Source organism: Lithobates pipiens, unplaced genomic scaffold (genome assembly GCF_037356315.1).
Source record: "Lithobates pipiens isolate NorthernLeopardFrog02 unplaced genomic scaffold, aLitPip1_a1.2 Scaffold_19, whole genome shotgun sequence".
NCBI lineage: Eukaryota > Metazoa > Chordata > Amphibia > Anura > Ranidae > Lithobates > Lithobates pipiens.
In genome coordinates, this window is record NW_027507764.1 from 504,212,654 (window position 1) to 504,231,833 (window position 19,180).

The 19,180-nt window shown below is 43.2% G+C and overlaps 1 protein-coding gene across 2 annotated transcripts in view; it reads right to left on the bottom strand.

Annotated features, from left to right (window-relative positions):
* NIPAL2 (NIPA like domain containing 2) overlaps window positions 1-19,180 on the bottom strand; it is a 197,190-nt gene that overhangs the window by 154,721 nt on the left and 23,289 nt on the right. For both annotated transcript variants that reach the window (XM_077493087.1, XM_077493086.1), the window contains exon 2: window positions 8,467-8,535. In XM_077493087.1, the coding sequence (XP_077349213.1) occupies window positions 8,467-8,535 (69 nt within the window). The remainder of the gene's footprint in view (window positions 1-8,466; window positions 8,536-19,180) is intronic.

Here is a 19,180-nt window from a genome sequence, read left to right on the forward strand (position 1 = left end):
ACAGGTGCAAGTCTTTTTGGGTATGTCTCTACCAGCTTTCTACATCTAGAGAGTGACATTTTTTGCCCATTCTTCTTTGTAAAATAGCTCAAGCTCTGTCAGATTGGATGGAGAGTGTCTGTGAACAGCAATTTTCAAGTCTTGCCACAGATTCTCAATTGGATTTAAGTCTGACTAGACCATTCTAACACATGAATATGCTTTGATCAAAACCATTCCATTGTAGATCTGGCTGTGTGTTTAGGGTCATTGTCTTGCTGTAACGTGAACCTCCGTCCTAGTCTCAAGTCTTTTGCAGACTCTAATGCCACGCACACACAACCGGACAATCGTGTGTGGGCTAGTCCGATCGTTTTTCGGGAAAAAAAATCTGACGGACCTAGAAATAGAACATGTTTAAATCCATCGAACGGACTCAATTCCGATGGCCTAAAAATTAGTAAAACTGTTGGTCTGATGGACCAAATACGAAGCACGGGCAGCTATTGAACTTCCTTGTTTAGTCCCGTTTGTTTGACTTAGTCCGTTCATCTGTGGCCAAGTCCGTTCATTCGGAAAGTCCATCGGAACTCTGCCGAAAGTCCACCAGGAAGACCGCTGGACCTAGTCTGCCGGAAAGTCCGGTCGTGTGAACAGATTTTCTACTAAGATTGCTCTGTATTTGGCTCCATCCATCTTCCCATCAACTCTGATCAGCTTCCCTGTCCCTGCTGGAGAAAAGCATTTTCCGCAACATGATGCTGCCACCACCATGTGTCACAGTGGGGATGGTGTGTTCAGGGTGATGTGCAATGTTAGTTTTCTGTCACACAGTGTTTTGCTTTTAGGTCAAAAAGTTACATTTTGGTCTCATCTGACCAGAGAACCTTCTTCATCGTTTGCAGTGTCCCCCCACATGGCTTCTCCCAAACTGCAAACGGGACTTCTTATGGCTTTCCTTCAACAATGGTTTTCTTCTTGCCACTCTTCCATAAAGGCCAGATATGTGGAGTGCACAATTAATAGTTGATAGTTGTCCTGTGGACAGATTCTCCCACCTGAGCTGTGATCTCTGCAGCTCCTCCAGAGTTAACATGGGTCTCTTGGTTTCTTCTCCGATTGCTTGTCCAGCCTGTCAGTTTAGGTGGACAGCCATGTCTTGGTAGGTTTGCAGTTGTGCCATACTCGTTCCATTTCCAGATGATGGATTGAACAGTGCTCTGTGAGATGTTCAAACTTGGGATTTTTTTTTATAACCTAACCCTGCTTTAAACCTCTCAGTTCTCCCCCCTCCCAAGTGGAGAGATGCTGCCTGTCAGTCAGTACCTCTCCTGCTCTGATCCTCCACGCTCATTACAGAGATGAGCTGTGGAGGGGTGGGGAGTGTCCGTCTCAGTGGCTCATGAGACTGCCATCAGTCAAGGCAGCTGGTGGATCCAGACTTGGGAAGTAGGGATGACGCGCCGCCTCGACTGATGGCAGTGACATCAGCGGAGAGTGGACTTCAGACTGCTCTCCGCTGAAGAGAGGTCACAGGAGTGCAAAACGAATTGCACTTCTGTGACCCATAGGAGAAGCCCAGCCTAAAAAGCTCAGTCTAAGATAACCAACAGCTAATTCAATTAAATTCAGGACACTGGCATGTAAAAGCAGCAGTGCTGAACACGGAGTCACAGTGCTGCCCAGGGATAGCAAATCTAGGCAAGCAAGGCATTGTGCCTTTGTATTTTAAAGTCTAACATTTATCATTTTTTTTAATATAGATTATTTTTTTTTAAAAAGACTAAATTCCAGACCAAATTTTTTAGCTTCTGGGAATCTCCATCAGGTTTTATTGGTCGCTGTGACCCAATAGGGGAGGGTTTTCATTACTTTCAGTCTACATGTCACAGGCTCAGTGGACAGGAAGTGAGGGGAAATCTCTCCATTGAAGAAACAAAGAAAAAAAAAAAAAAGTGTTAGTACTATGGGAGGAAGCCGTGTTCGGGATCTTATCGAATGTCTATGAAAGAAAACCTTGCATGTCAAAGCCTGATAAAAGTGGGTGCAAATCATATTAATGTGGAAATATGCTATCAATTTAAGTATTTATCTTTGTTTAACAGCATTCTGCATTTGGGTCTGCAGTCAGCTTTGCTTTCCCATGCAAAGAGGTAGGTGGGCACATGATTTCAAAGTCTTCATCTGAAATGAACATCCTAATACCTAGCTCCGCCCGTGTGTACATCAGCCGGTTTCTGTCAAAGGGTCTTGACTGAAAAAGGTCTGATTGTCTCCCGTTCTCGCTTTCAGCCAATGACAGAGCACTGACCATCCCCTGTCAGAACAGAATAGCTTAGCAGGGGAGATTGCTGTACTAACATCAGATTGTTAGTACAGAAGCTCCAATCTGGGCGCTCATTTTTTTTTCCGTTCAACCCAGCGGGTTAGTGTATATTTGACTAGAAAAATGTTGTGACTATTGTGATTGTCATGCTTCCACTTAGCTTTTATCTTGTCAATCACAGGATGTAGTGTGAGGGAGGGGCTGAGCGACACCATGAGTTGTATGATGTTGCTGATAACGGCGTGCAGTTTCAAGCATTGATTGCAGAAAAATTGAAGCATGGTCAGAAACCAAATATGGTAGAATACATTTCTGAAAGTGCATGTAGTTTATGGCCAATTAGTGTACTGCAATTACTCTAGAGTGAAATTACACTTTAATGCACACAGACATTTAAAAAAAAAAAAAAAAAAAAAAAAAAAGAGGTTCTGAACCTTCCACACTCTGTGACCCTCCCTTCCCCTTGGGTTTTTTCAATCTCTAGCAGTTTTTTCTTTTTAAATAAATATTTTAACACCAAGGTGTCCATGTATAAGAAAAATTAAAATTGTTAGACGAATGTCACAAGTATATATTATGACCACTAAAGGGACCTGATGATCATAGGAAATCATTGTATTAAACCAGAATTAATGAAGGCTAGGCAAATGCTTTTGACGGTAATCCACCAATTTTTTATTTATTTTTTTATCTACAGCCCTTATACTCACCATATTCTTATAACCAAAACATGAAAAATGTCTCAGAATCATAGAACTAGAATTATTCATTAGGTTAGAGCAAAGGGTTAGTTATCCTGGATACTAACAGAGTATCTTTGTTTTTTATAGATTAAAAAATAAATAAAAAAATCCCTCAAAATTATTAGATGCCGCTAAGATTATAAAATGCCATTAGATTATATAAAATCCCGGCAAAAGTTGGTACAACACCAGCATTGGAAAAAATGCAAAGAATTTATTTGATTTAACCCCTTGCAGGAGATTTCAGCTCATAAAACACTTGCCCCTTCATGAAAAGGTTCATTAACCTTGCTTTCGGGTATTGTCCTCAGGTCAGCACTAATGAATAATACGATTTTAGAGGTTCTGTTCAAAAATAAAGAATAACAAGTCTAGGCAAAAATAATGCTTTAGCTGTTACAGAAACACAAGCAACAAGAGACCTGATCCATTATCTGTATGACAGCACACCACACTGACCAATCAATATTTGATCACTGACAATATAGACCAATTAGGAATAGCTTAGAAACAGGATACTTATCACAGCAGATGCTGGGGAATCAGACACCTACTCAGTGCTAGGGTTGGCAGACACCTACTCAGTGCTAGGATTGGCAGACACCTACTCAGTGCTAGGATTGGCAGACACCTACTCAGTGCTAGGGTTGGCAGGCAACTACCTCAGTGCTAGGGTTGGCAGGCAACTACCTCAGTGCTAGGGTTGGCAGGCAACTAACTCAGAGCTAGGGTTGGCAGGCAACTAACTCAGAGCTAGGGTTGGCAGACAACTACCTCAGTGCTAGGGTTGGCAGACAACTACCTCAGTGCTAGGGTTGGCAGACAACTAACTCAGTGCTAAAAAAAAATCCTCATACATAAGTTTTAATTGTACAGTATCTCATAAAAGGGAGTACACCTCTCACATTTTTGTAAATATTTTATTACATCTCTATATACTCTTTCATGTGACAACACTGAAGAAATTACACTTTGCTACAATGTAAAGTAGTGAGTGTCCAGCTTGTATTACAGGTTAAATGTTCTGTCCCCTCAAAATAACGCAACACACAGCCATTAATGTGTAAACCGTTAGGCAACAAAAAAGTGAGTACAAGTGAAAATGTCCAAATTGGGCCCAAAGTGTCAATATTTTGTGTGGCCACCATTATTTTGCAGCACTGCCTTAACCCTCTTGGGCATGGAGTTCACATGTTGCGACTAGAGTGCTCTTCCACTCCTCCATTACGACATCACGGGGCTGGTGGATGTTAGAGACCTTGCGTTCCTCCACCTTCTGTTTGAGAATGCCCCACAGATTCTCAATAGGGTTTAGGTCTAGAGACATGCTTGACCAGTCCATCACCTTTATCTTCAGCTTCTGACCAATCAGTTCTAAAATGGCTTTTGCAACATAACACAACAACTTACAAAGCCATCCACAATTCTGATTCTACATCGATTCTACATCACTAACCCGGTTTCAAAATCTCATCCAAACCGCTCTCTTCAATCCTCCCAAGACTTCCTGCTCTCTAGCTCCCTTGTCACCCCCTCCCATGCTCGCCACCAGGACTTCTCCTGAGCTTTTACCATCCTTTGGAACTCCCTACCCCAATCTGTCCGAACATCTCCTAAACTATCCATCTTTAGATAATCCCTGAAAATCCTGCTCTTTAAAGAAACCTATCCTTCTTCTTCTTCTCCTTCTAACTAATACACATTTTCTGATTTCTCTTTTACTAAATTGTATCGCAACTGCAATGCACATATACAGGGCATCTGGACACTTTTGCTTCATCCTGGTTTTACAAATCAGCATCAGTAGATGGGAATCTTCTAAAGTCACAGGGTGTCCATAGACACTCTGACTGTTACCAACTTGGCAGAATCAGATGATTATTGGAGATCTGTAGACACCTTTAGGGCATGACAACACATATAGCTTGCATACTTGCTGATATTTATTACATCACAGGTATTTTTAAAAGTAGACAAAGGCTCCACATTTCCACTGAGGTAAACCTTTAATGCCATCAGGTCCGAGTATACAAGTCTATAAGGGCCCTGAACAGCTTTGCCTGAGAGTAGTAGGTCTATGCTAGAACATCCAAGTACTCTCCAATATCCATTAGGGGTTAAAGGAGGATCTAAACTCGATCACCAAGATTGAATTTAAGTTTTAACAAGTGAATTTCAAAAGTGGTTTTCAATCTTTTTTAAACCTGCAGCAATAATTCCACCTATTTTTTGAGTTTTCTCAATCCTTAGTTATATATTTGGATGTTGGTATGGTGGGGGGGTCCTCCCTTTCTAGCTATAAAAACATGTAAAATTATTTATTGCACACCATGCATCCAGTTAGTTAGGACTTACATCTACTTTAACATGAACAATAGCTTATCTAGGTTAGTAGCCTATGGGGGTTATTTACTAAAGGAAAATCCACTTGAAAGTGCACTGAAAGTTCACTTGGAAGTGCAGTCGCTGTAGATCCGAGGGGGGCATGCAAGGAAAAAACAAAACAAAAAAGACAGCATTTTAGCTTGCACATGATTGGATGATAAAATCAGCAGAGCTTCCCCTCATTTCAGATCTACCCCTTAGATTGAGAGCGACTGCACTTCCAAGTGCAGAAAGGATTTTTCGTAACCAACCCTCTATGTGTCAGTCATCTGGTCCCCAATCCAGCTTCAGGTCTCTGTGTCTGCATGCAGCCAGTGGCTTGCAGGTCAGCGGCGGATCCGGGGGGGGGGGGGGGGGGGGGGGGGGGGCAACGGGGCAATTGCCCCCTCCGAGAATATGGCAAGCGGGTACCAGCGCGGCCGGTTCCGCGGGTACCTGCGCGGCCGGTTCCGCGGGTACCTGCGCGGCCGGTTCCGCGGGTACCTGCGCTGAGTGGACGGGTGGGGGGGGGCAGCTGGGCGGCTTAGGAGGGCTGCTGGCCAATCAGGAAGCCAGCGGGCAGGGGAGCAGGGAGATGACATCATCTCTCACTGCCCTGGATCCCTCCAGTTCCGCCCTCACTGTGCGGGAAGCTGTGTGCAGCAGAGAGATTACATCATCTCTCTGCTGCCTATCTTCACTCTAGACTCAACAAAAGAACACCTTAGCAGAAAAGTGACACAGTAGGTGACAATCCGCAATGTGTGTCAGGCTACGTGGCAAGTGGTAATCCGCAATGTGTGGCAGGCTACGTGGCAATTCGCAATGTGTGGCAGGTGACGTGGCAAGTGACAATCCGCAATGTGTGGCAGGCGACGTGACAAGTGACAATCCGCAATGTGTGGCAGGCGACGTGGCAATCCGCAATGTGTGGCAGGCGACATGGCAAGTGACAATCCGCAATGTGTGGCAGGCTATGTGGCAATCCGCATCTGGTGGCAGGTGACGTGGCAAGTGGCAATCCGCAATGTGTGGTAAGTGACAATCCGCAATGTGTGGCAGGTGACGTGGCAAGTGACAATCCGCAATGTGTGGCAGGCTACGTGGCAAGTGGCAATCCGCAAAGTGTGGCAGGCTACGTGGCAAGTGGCAATCCGAAAAGTGTGGCAGGTGAAGTGGCAAGTGACAATCCGCAATGTGTGGCAGGTGACGTAGCAAGTAACAATCCGCATTTGGTGACAAGTGACGTGGCAAGTGACAATCCGCATTTGGTGGCAGGCGACATGGCGAAAGACACCCTCAGGGCTCCCATTGATTCTGCATTATGGTGAGTTGAACCATTTAATTTTATATTACAATGTATTAATAGAAATAATGCGCTTCAATCATCCTGACACCATAACAGCCATGGTGCCGTAATGATTGAAGTGCCAATACCAGCCATTTCCCATATAAATTGCCCCCAAAAAAACATTTTATAGAAGTGCCCCTCCCAAGACTAGACTCACTGCTGCAATGCCAATCAGAACCAAGCCATGTCCTTTAAAAACTAGCATGTATGCTGCTTGGTGTTCGAGCAACTTGTTTACATGCTAGCAGCTGAACCTCTGTGTCTCCTGTACTTCAGCTCCTGTGTACCCTCCAGTGACCCAGTGTCCCCTGTAATTCAGATCCTGCGTTTCCCCAGTGTCCCCACAAACCCCAGTCTGTATCCAGTGTCCCCAGTAACCCTATGCCTGAATTCAGTGTTCCTTTGTGACCCTGTGCTCTCCAGCCTTCATCCAATGTCCCTGTGTGACCCGAGAACCCAGTGCTTCTAAAGACTCTCTTCCCTATCTTTTGGTGTCCCTGACCCCCCTGCCTTCCTACACACCATTGTCACTCCTGCCTCTGCGATTTCAGCACCCCTATATGGACAAGGACTTTCTCCAGGGTATCAGTGCTCTATTCTCTGAAGCTGCCTTTTCAGGTGCAGTGAGAGGGCTGCAACCTGGAAGCCATTAGCAGCAACCCCTGTGGTGCTCTGGAAAACGCTAGATGGCTCCTTAGATTAGGTGCCTCGGCCCTTCTAAGGGCTCTCATATCTGTTGATTAAGCTGGAGTTCCGAGTCCTCTTTCTCCTGTGTCACTAGTTATGTTGCCTCCCTAGTATCTGCTGTCTCTACCACTCATTGTTGTGCCTGCCTGGTACAAATGTTCTACACTACATTGCCATTCAGTGCTGGTGGCTTTCGGCAGAAGGCTTTAGGCACCAATATATATATATTTTTTTTAAAGTGTAAAAATAAAAAAAGGATTATTCTCCATGTGCCACTATATTCTCCAGTTCCTCTTCTAGGCACGGTGACTTTTCTTTGGCTTTTGGGTGACCGCTGATGATGTAACTCCTGTGGGCGATCACCAAAGTTACATTGAAAAAGTGACAACGACCTCAACCTGGTTTGTTCCTTTGGCCTGTATAGGCACAACACAGGTTCACTTTAAAGCAAAATTACACTGCATCGGAGCACCACAAACCAAGAACACCATTTAATTAATTTCTAATAATCAAAGCATACTCCCCCATCCATCAATGTCTGCATACTTTATTTTGCTGAGAAATCACTTTGAAAAACACCCTCTAGCATTTCTGGCCATGGCCATCTTGAGTTAGGGGAAATGATCCATGTAGCATTTACTTCCTGGCCTTATCTCAGGCATGCAGGCAGGAGGGTGTGCTTAGCAAAGAAAACTCCTCCTCCCCTCCCGAAGACTCCTGGGATGTATGACATCATTTGCCTAGGCCTCTTCATGACGCCCCAAAGTACTCCATGCCTCTTCCATGTCACCATCCAGTCCCAGCTCCTACTGTCAAGTCCCGGAGAGCCTTGTGGGAACAGACTTCTTACATTACAGCTGGACAGCATGTTCCCGATGTTACAATTTCCCAGGCACTTATTAGCTGCCTTGGCAAAAGTCCTATTAATGAATAGCCACTAAACTGTCTGCGAAGAATTTATTCTTACAGGTAACAATACAAAAATCAGATAAGACTATTTAGCCAATATTCCTTACCTGCAGATTAAGAGATATACTTATTAGGAAACTTCCAACAATTGATAAAATGATGCCAAGGATTTCATTCTGAAAACAGAAAAACGCAAGCATTTGATTATTACCTACATACACACAAGGCAGACTTATTTGTATAACAAATCATTAAATCACAAAAGGATTCCTCGCAGTTTACTAAATGTTACTTTTTTGGAACAAAGACAAAGAATGTACTGCAAGTCTGTAGACGTGGACCGACTGCATATCCAAACTACATTCTGTGTATGCAGATTGTAAGCCATTGCAGTGTAAATAACTAAAGCCGGCCACACATGGGTCAAAATTTATACAGTTCAGTAGGGTCTCCCTGTTGCATTTTTCCTATAGCTGGCAGCAGTGATCAGTGTATTCTGATGGCGGAGAAGCCTCCCCACTGTTGAAATACAATAACTCAGTGGGATTGATTCTGCCATACACATCCAGTGTGTGGATGAGGGAATGGGGTATTTTTTTGATCAACCTGGTTGAACGAAAAAAAATAAAAAAAATAAAAAATAAAAATGAAGCTTGTCTGGTCTGCCTTAGTAATGTCAAAGGAAACCTGTCAAGAGAAATGCAGGGGCTGTGACTGCTGACCTTTATATAATAATGTTTGTTGCCTGGCTGTCATAAAAACCCAATGGCTTTATTACTTGAAGGCACAGGCCTGGAATAATTATACAGCTCCAGGGTTACGACTCAATATGCTATATACAGGCAGTCCCCAAGTTACATACAGTGCCTTGCAAAAGTATTCACCCCCTTGGCTTTTTATCTATTTTGTTACATTACAGCCTTTAGTTCAATGTTTTTTTTTTATCTGAATTATATGTGATGGATCAGAACACAATAGTCTAAGTTGGTGAAGGAAAATTAGAAAAATACATACATAAAACTATTTCAGATATAAAAGACTGATAATTGGCATGTGCGTATGTATTCACCCACTTTGTTATGAAGCCCATAAAAAGCTCTGTTGCAACCAATTACCTTCAGAGCCGGTTCACACTGAGGCAGCACGACTGCCTCAGGCGACCTGGACACGACAGCAGCCTTGACTTGCAAAACAACTTCTATATAGAAGTCAATGCAAGTCACTTCATGTCGCCACCAAAGTAGTAGAGGAACCGTTTTCTAAGTCGGAGTCGCTCCTATTAGAACGGTTCCATTGTACAGAATGGGACGCGACTTTTCAGGCGGCTAAGTCGCCTGACAAGTCATCCCAATGTGAACCGGCTCTCAGAAGTCACATAATTAGTGAAATGATGTCCACCTGTGTGCAATCTAGGTTTCACGTGATCTATCATTACATATACACACCTTTTTGAAAGGCCCCCAGAGGCTGCAACACCTAAGCAAGAGGCACCACTAACCAAACACTGCCATGAAGACCAAGGAACTCTCCAAACAAGTAAGGGACAATGTTGTTGAGAAGTCAGGGCTAGGTTATAAGAAAATATCCAACTCTTTGATGATCCCTAGGAGCATCATCAAATCTATCATAACCAAATGCAAAGAACATGCCACAACATCAAACCTGCCAAGAGAAGGCTGAACACCAAAACTCATGGACCGGATAAGGAGGGCATTAATCAGAGAGGCAGCACAGAGACCTAAGGTAACCCTGGAGGAGCTGCAGAGTTCCACAGCAGAGACTGGAGTATCTACTGCAGCTGCTACTGGGGTGGTTTTAACCCCCGCTAGTGGCTGAAAAAGGGTTAAAACCGCCCACAAAGTGCTGCTGCACTGGTGCTTTGCCGGAGGTATAGCCGCGCTGTCCCATTGAATTCAATGAGTAGGAGCGGTGAATACACCGCTCCTTTCACCGCTCCAAAAGATGCGGCTAGCAGGACCTTTTCGCCGTCCTGCTAGCGCACCGCTCCAGTGTGAAAGCCCTTGGACTTTCACACTGGAGTGAAAGGGGCTAGTTTTTTCAGGCGCTATACAGGCACCATTTTTAGTGCTGTAGCGCCTGAAAACCGCCCCAGTGTGAAAGGGGCCTTAAAGATTGCTGTTCACAAGCACAAACCATCCAACTTGAAGGAGATGGAGCAGTTTTGCAAGGAGGAATGGGTAAAAATCCCAGTGGTATGATGTGGCAAGCTCATAGAGACTTATCCAAAGCAACTAGGAGCTGTGATAGCTGCAAAAGGTGGCTCTACAAAGTATTGTCTTTAGAGGGGGTGAATAGTTGTGCACATTGACTTTTTCCATTATTTTTCCACTATTTGTTGTTTAAGTCACAATAAATAAATAAAAACAAAATCATCATCTTCAAAGTTGTGGGCATGTTCTGTAAATTAAATGATGCAAATGCTCAAACAATCCATGTTATTCCAGGTTGCGAGACAACAAAACACGAAAAATGCCAAGGGGGTGAATACAACGCACTGTACAAGATAAGTCCTGTAGGTTTGTTCTTAAAGTGCTCGTTAACCTAAAAAAAAAAATTAAGATCCTGTTACATTAAAGCATGTTATCCAGCACAGTGCTTCTGCTGCATCAGTTGGCCCCCTGTATCACCTGAAATACCTGGCTGATCCTGCCTGGTTCTGCCCTCCCATGTGTAAACTGACCATGGTTTATCATGGCTGCTGAGCCCTGACACCGTGGTAAGTTTATGTGCCTCTGTCATCCCCCCTCTCCTCCCTGCCTGTCAGCTCTGTGTCCATGCCTGCCCCCCTCCCCTCCTGTTAATGTAATGTGCCCCTGTGCCGTATAAAAATATAGATTTATACCTGTTTCAGAGCACCGATCAGCGCTCACTTGACCCACCGCCTCTCTCCTCTCTCGACCTGAGAGCTGCAGTGGGCAGGGCCGCCTCTCCTCCCCCCCTCCTGACTGACATAAGCGGGGGATCCTCGGCCCGTCCGCTGCAGCTGTCAGGGCGAGATAGGAGAGAGGCAGCGGGTCATGTGAGCCCCAATCGGCGATGTGACAACAGGTATATAGCTTCATTATTTTTATAAAGGCACAGACACACTCAAGGTATGAATACCAGAGAAAGTCAGCTTCCCTCACTTTTAGAAGGTCAGCAATAGTAGCTCTTTATATTTAAAACCTCGGAATAAAAAAAAATTTAAAAAATCTTTCAACAACTCATTATTATGCCCGCCTCCTGGTACAAATGTTCTCCACTACATTGGCATTCAGCACTTGTGACTTTTGGTAGAAGGCTTTAGGTACTCATTTTTTTTTTTTAAAGTGTAAAAATAAAAGATTGTTCTCCATGGGCTACCATATTCTCCTGTTCCTCTTCTAGGCATGGTGGATTCTTTCTTTGGCCTTTGGGAAACCGCTAATGATACAACCCCTGTACGTGATCACCTAGAGCAGTGGTCATCAACCCTGTCCTCAGGGCCCACTAACAGGCCAGGTTTTAGGTATTACTTTGGGGAGATGCAGTCTAGAATACGGCAATCACTGAGCAGCAAATTATATCACCTGTGATGGATTTCAGTTATCCTGCAAACCTGGCCTGTTAGTGGGCCCTGAGGACAGGGTTGATGACCACTGACCTAGAGTATCATTGAAAAAGTGACATAAAATCCAACAACCCCAACCTGGTAGCAACTTTTTAAAACTTCAGTTCCCCTCTAATTTACCCTCTTCCTCTTATTTTTTGTTTGTTCATTTGGCCTGCATAGGTAAAACACAGGTTCACTTTAAAACAAAACTACACGGCATTGGATCACCACAAACCAAAAACGCTATTTAATTAATTTTTAAAGATATTAAAAAGCAAACTCCCCATCCATCCACGTCTCCATGCTTTATTTTTCTGAGAAATCACTTTGAAAAACACCCCCTATCATTTCTGGAGTTAGGGCAAATGATTCATGTAGCATTTACTTCCTGCCATTATTTGCTTAGCTAAGAAAATCCCTCTTAAAACCCCTCTGGGAAGTAACTAGAAAAAAAAAGAAAAAAAAGGAAAAGAAATTTAACCACTTAAGGACCGCCTTGCGCCGATATACGTCAGCAGAATGTCACGGCTGTGCACAAACACATACAGGTACATTGTCCTTTAAGAGCCCAGCCGTGGGTCGCACTCGCGACTCGGTCCTAAGCTCCGTGACTGTGGCCGCGGGACCCGATACCCACCGGTGTCCTGCGATCGGGTCACAGAGCTGAAGAACGGGCAGAGGTAAGTGGAAACAAACCTTTTCCCATGCTTCCTAGTGAGCTTGTCACTGATCGTCTGTTCCCTGTCATAGGGAACGACGATCAGTGATGTCACACGCCAAGCCACGCCCCCTACAGTAAAATAAAAACCACACACACACACACACACACACACACACATTAGGTCACACTTAACCGCTACACTGCCCCCTAGTGTTAACCCCTTCACTTCCACTGACATTTTTTACAGTAATCAATGCATTTTTAATCGCACTGATCGCTGTATTAATGCCAATGGTCCCAAAAATGTGTCAAAATTGTCCGACGTGTCCGCCATTATTAGTGAAAGAAAAAAATTAGTAATAAAAATGCCATAAAACTATCACCTATTTTGTAGACGCTATAACTTTTGCACAAACCAATCAAACGCTTATTGCGATTTTTTTTACCAAAAATATGTAGAAGAATACGTATCGGCCTAAACTGAGGGAAAAAAAAGTTTTTTTTTTATATATTTTTTTGGGGGGATATTTATTATAGGAAAAAGTAAAAAATATTGCATTTTTTTTTTCAAAATTGTCGCTCTATTTTTGTTTATAGAGCAAAAAATAAAAACCGCAGAGGTGATCAAATACCACGAAAAGAAAGCTCTATTTGTGGGGAAAAAAAGGACGCCAATCTTGTTTGGGAGCTATGTCGCACAACCGCGCAATTTTCAGTTAAAGCGACGCAGTGCCGAATCGCAAAAAGGGGCCTGGTCCTTTAGCTGCAAAATGTCCCTGGGCTTAATTGGGTAAGCCCTGGTTCACACCGAATGCAGGAATGAAATCGTGCGAGTTCAGCTGAACTCGCACGATTTCATTTCCGCATGTCAGTCCCGACTTCGGGGGTGATTTCAGAGACATCTGTGTGGGTTTCTGCACAGGAAGTCAATGGAAATCACACCTCGAAATTGCCAAAAGTAGTACAGAAACGACTTTTGGGAATCGGTGCAGCATCGCACCAATTCGGACGCTGCCATTGCCACCGATTTGGCATGTGATTTGCCATGACATTAATGTAACCAGAGCTAAAAAAAAGTAAACGCAATATACCTTCCTATTTATTAATGCTAGCAGCATAAGGATTAAACAAGTCAATGTTGATTGAGAGAGTGAAGTTCCACTTTAAAGTGTAACTTTATCCATAACAACTTGATAAAAAAAATAATGTTCTTAAGCAAAGAATATACATTCCACAATAATAAATTATGCTACCAAAATTAATGACTACTAAAAAATGATCTCCAGCATTGTTCTTGTTTCTTCTTGCTGGAGGCTGCCATTTTGTTGAAGCCCCTGAGCAGCAGTAAATCTTTAGGCTGGCAGCAGATTGGCCTCTAGTGGCTCTGATTCTCAACACAGTGCTGACAAATAGAGAACAACTGAGCATGTGCAGATCAGGTACTTATTTTTAATGTTTAATGTTACCTCCAAAAGGGGGCCAGCTGAAAGTGATCTAGCAGGACTTAAAGTGGTTCCAAAGGCTGAAAGTTTTTTACCTTCATGTATAAAAAGGTAAAAAAACTTCTCTGTGCAGCAGCCACTCTAGCCCCCCTTAATACTTACCTGAGCCCCATCTAGATCCAGTGATGTGCAAGAAAGCCTTGGCTTTCCCGGAACTCTCCTCCTCATTGGCTGAAACAGCCACTCACAGCCAGTGAGCCAATGTGGAGACAGAGGGGGCAGGGTCGAACCGTGGCTCCGTGTCTGAATGGACACGTAGAGCAGCGGCTAAGGAGAAGAGGAGGATCTGGGCTGCTGTGTGTGAAACCACAGCACAGAGCAGGTAAGTATGATTGTTGCCTTTAAAGGGTTACTAAACCCAGAACCCTGCATGCACTATATCTGATCTCCCGCAATACACAGTTCATGGAAATGCAATTATTTTAGTAAATATAAACTGCTAAATATCCTTTCTCATCAGCAGTATATAGCAGTCTTGTGACTTCTATCAGTTCCTGATAAAGCTTGTAGGAGGAGTTTTCATACTGCACTGAGCTGTCCTAGCAGGATCCCTGACCCTCTGTCTGGACACTGCTGATCACATTCACTCTCTCAAGAGAAAAAAAAATGCTCTCTAGCAATACACACCAAACTGAGCATGTGCAGCCTGACTCCAAAAGACCTGTTTTATCTTGACATGTTCTGGAGTCAGTTGAAGAAGGGAGGATCTGTGCATACAGGATCAAACAGACTTTTTACACAATGCAGAGGATAAACCCCTTAGGTTCCACAGTGAGCATAACAAGCATGATATAGTTACATAGTTAGTCAGGTTGAAAAAAAAAGACACAAGTCCATCCAGTTCAACCACAAAAAAAAATAAAAAATAATACTACTAATAATATCATACAATCCCATATACCCAATTCTACACCCACAGTTGATCCAGAGGAAGGCAAAAAACCCCAGCAGAGCATGATCCAATTTGCTAAAGCAGGGGAAAAAATTCCTTCCTGATCCCCCCCCCGAGAGGCAATTGGATTTTCCCTGGATCAACTTTACTTATAAATGTTAGTATCCAGTTATATTATGTACACTTAGGAAAGAATCCAGGCCTTTCTTAAAGCAATCCACTGAGCTGGCCAGAACCACCTCTGCAGGGAGTCTATTCCACATTTTTACAGTTCTTACTGTGAAGAAACCTTTCCGTATTTGGAGATGAAATAAAAGTTTAGAAACACTTTAATTTTCTGACTTAAGTTTCACTTTAAGCAAGCAGCAGTGGCGAGAGAGGGTTATTGATCTCTGTAAACATTAGAGACTTTTATTCAACACATATACTGATTATATAAATCTATCTCTAGATATAATTTTTTTGTTCAATAATGTTTATTGCTTTATTCTTGACCATAAAACGTTAAGAAAATATAGAGAATCACTAAATATAAAGAATCACTGTACATTCCCTTAAGAAAAAAAAAAAAAAAAAAACATCCACCAGAGCACCTTGAATGTAGTGCTTTAGCAAACAGCTGAGAAGACTCATCTGCAGGGCTCATCGTCTAACCAGAAGAGATCACTCACTGTTACTGTTCGGGATTTACCTCCAGGAGCTCTTGTAATGTGTTTAAACAGCAATGCAAACATCAGGGTGGTGTCTGCACACGTTGCACCCAGCACAGCGTACATGACACTATCTAGCTACACAGTCACAGAATTATTCTCCCAGGTTCTATTTCCCACCTATCGTGCTCCAGCTGTAAGCATTAGGGTTACAAAATTACTTTCTAAAAAAAAAATAAAATAAAAAATTCCCCTCAAAAACATGGTTGTGTCCTGCAAGAAACTTAATGAACAATTTATTAACCACTTTCAGACCGGACCAATTTGCTGGTCAAAGACCAGACCACTTTTTGCGATTTGGCACTGCGTCGCTTTAACTGACAATTGCGCGGTCGTGCGACGTGGCTCCCAAACAAAATTGACGTCCTTTTTTTCCCACAAATAGAGCTTTCTTTTGGTGGTATTTGATCACCCCTGCGGTTTTTATTTTTTGCGCTATAAACAAAAATAGAGCGACAATTTTGAAAAAAAACGCATTATTTTTTACTTTTTGTTATAATATATATCCCCCAAAAATATAAAAAAAAAACATTTTTTTCCCTCAATTTAGGCCGATACGTATTCTTCTACATATTTTTGGTAAAAAAAAAAAAAAAAAAAAAAATCGCAATAAGCGATTGATTGGTTTGCGCAAAAGTTATAGCGTTTACAAAAATAGGGATAGTTTTATAGCATTTTTATTAATAATTTTTTATTATTTTTTTTTTACTAGTAATGGCGGCGATCTGCGATTTTTATTGTGACTGCGACATTGTCGGGGACCCATCGGACATTTTTGACACATTTTTGGGACCATTGTCATTTATACAGTAATCACTGCTATATAAATGCAGGGATTCCTGTGTAAATGACACTGGCAGTGAAAGGGTTAACCTGTGGGTGGCAGTGTAGGGGTTAAGTGTTCCTAGGGGTGTGTTACTAACTGTGGGGGGGGTTGGGCTTTCATTTAGTGTACACTGATCTCTGCTCCAATCACATGGAGCAGAGATCAGCGTCACTAGTTGCTAGGCAGAATGGGAAAATGTTGTTTATACAGCATTTCCTCCATTCGGCCACTCCGTGAGACGATCGCGGGGATGCCCGCGGCGATCGAGTCCGCGGGTCCCGCGACCGGACTCACGGGGGTCCCGACCAGCACGGGAGCGCGCCGCCGGCGGCGTGCTCCCGATGGCACGGTGGCAACGAATATTGGACATACATGTACGCCAATATGCCTGCCCGTGCCATTCTGTCGACGTACATCGTCGTGCGCTGGTCGGGAAGTGGTTAAATTCCCTCTTCCATGCCAAACAGCATGGATGGACTATTTTGCAGTGCTGGCTGTTGTATTTTTACAGCTGTCCTCCATGGCTGTGAGAATACACTAAAGCCCCGTACACACGGGCTTGAATGTAGAATCGGCCAGCTTCTACTGACATTTGGCCCGTGTGTACTGCAGCCAGTCCGACAGAAGGGGTATGTAGATCGCTGTACTAGCATCGGATTTTTAGTACAGCAGCTCTAACCTGAGCTGTCAGGTTTTTTTCCCCTCTTTAGCCCACTGAGTTGAATGAAAAACAAAACAAAAAAAAAAAAAAAAAAAAAACCTAGCAGTGTGTATTGCAGCCGGTCCGACAGAAGGGGTATGACCAAAAAAGGTCTGCTGTCCAGCTCCCGATTAGCTCTCTCAGCCAATAGCGGAGAGCGCTAACCGGTGTGTTATGACAGGCCGTCCCCCTGTCAGAACACAATAGAACACGGGGGAGGTTGCTGTACTAACATCAGATTGTTAGTGCAGCGGCTCCGACCTGAGCTGTCAGTGTTTTTTCTTTTCCTTCAGCCCACTGAATTAAACACAAAAAACCCTAGCAGTGTGTACTAGGTTTAACAGTGCCTAAGTTGTTTAAAAAGTCAACTTTTGTAGAGGCAGATGGTGCCAATAAGGCGACACACGGCCCACATTTTTGCTAATTCAGCAAGAATTGGCTGAAACTTGATCCATATGAAGAAGAGCCAAATGCTTAAAATCTCAGAAAAGCAAAAGTAATTTTCAAAAAAAACCTTGTAATTTGGCAACTCTCATTAAAATAATAGCTGGTTATCCTGCCATGAAGGCCCTTGTTCAGGCAGTCCCTAGTTGTAGTGCGATAACGCTCTGTCCTCATATGCTAACTGTGCTACAACATTGTCACACTGTGACATTATCATCCACTATGAATGGCATTACTAACATGCATTACGCAGTCATGGTCTACTGTTGTCACCATCTGGAAAACAAACCTGTGAAATGGCATGAAGCAAATCACTGGAGTGTATGTAAACAGGAAGTAGTTGTAAAGGGGATGTAACAAGAGAGGAAAAAAGGTCAAAACAAGTATTTTATAAAAAAAAAAAAAATGGTATTGGTTTATGAAGCTAAATCTCATCCAGTTGGTGTTTGCATCTACTTTAATGGGCAGCACAGTGGAGTAGTGGGTAGCACTCTCACCTAGTAGTAAAAAGAGTTGCTAGTTCAAATTCCAACCACGACACTACTGCCTAGAGTTTGCATGTTCTCCCTGTGCCTGCGTGGGTTTCCTCCCACACTTGAAAAGACATGCTGGTAGGTTAATTGGCTTCTGTCTAAATTGGCCCTAGTATATGAATATGTGTTAGGGACCTTAGATTGTAAGCACCTTGAGGGTAGGGACTAATGTGAATGTACAATGTATATGTAAAGCGCTGTGTAAATTGACGGCGCTATACAAGCACCTTAAATAATAATAGTGAGATTACAGGTTAGTGATAATGCTCAGTTTTAGAATCTTTCAAGAAGCTTAAAAATGTCCTTTCAGGAAGAAAGCTGTGACCACGTCATTGTAGGATCAGCTACGGTATGCTTTTTGTGGCCCGAGAAATATCAAGGCACCAGCTGCCCAATGAGTACCATCTGTCATTTTCAGGCGGTACATGGAATACATGGTAATCTATGGTAAGAAATAACAGAGGTCTGGGTGGCATGTCCTCTGTGGGGTTTCTGGGTGGCAACATGAAATCTGGAATGTCATTCACATCATGTCCATATGCTGTGCTTCAGTACTCCATGGATCAGTATGGCAGCATTTTCAGAAGAAGCAGTAATAGCAGGCCATGTATTTGTCTCAGTATAGGTTTCTTTAAGGGTACTTCTAGTTCTTAGGGCCTGGGCACAATGGCGATCTTTGCCAATAGCAGAATTGCCTCGTGGGCACAGCAGAGAGTGAGAACACCTGCTTCCATGTTTTCAATAAATGCTCCCTCTTATTGGCCAAGACAGAAATTGTGCCATCATCCACCCATCCCAGTCAGTCATAGGAAGACTTCTATTCATTGAAAAAAAAAAAAAAAAAAAATTACAAGACTTCTGATTAGCAGAGGTGGGGAAGGAAGCGACAACTTTTATTTGGCGCACAGAGGAATGTCACAGGAGCATCTGTCAGAAGAGGAAGCTGCTTCCTGTGTTAAGC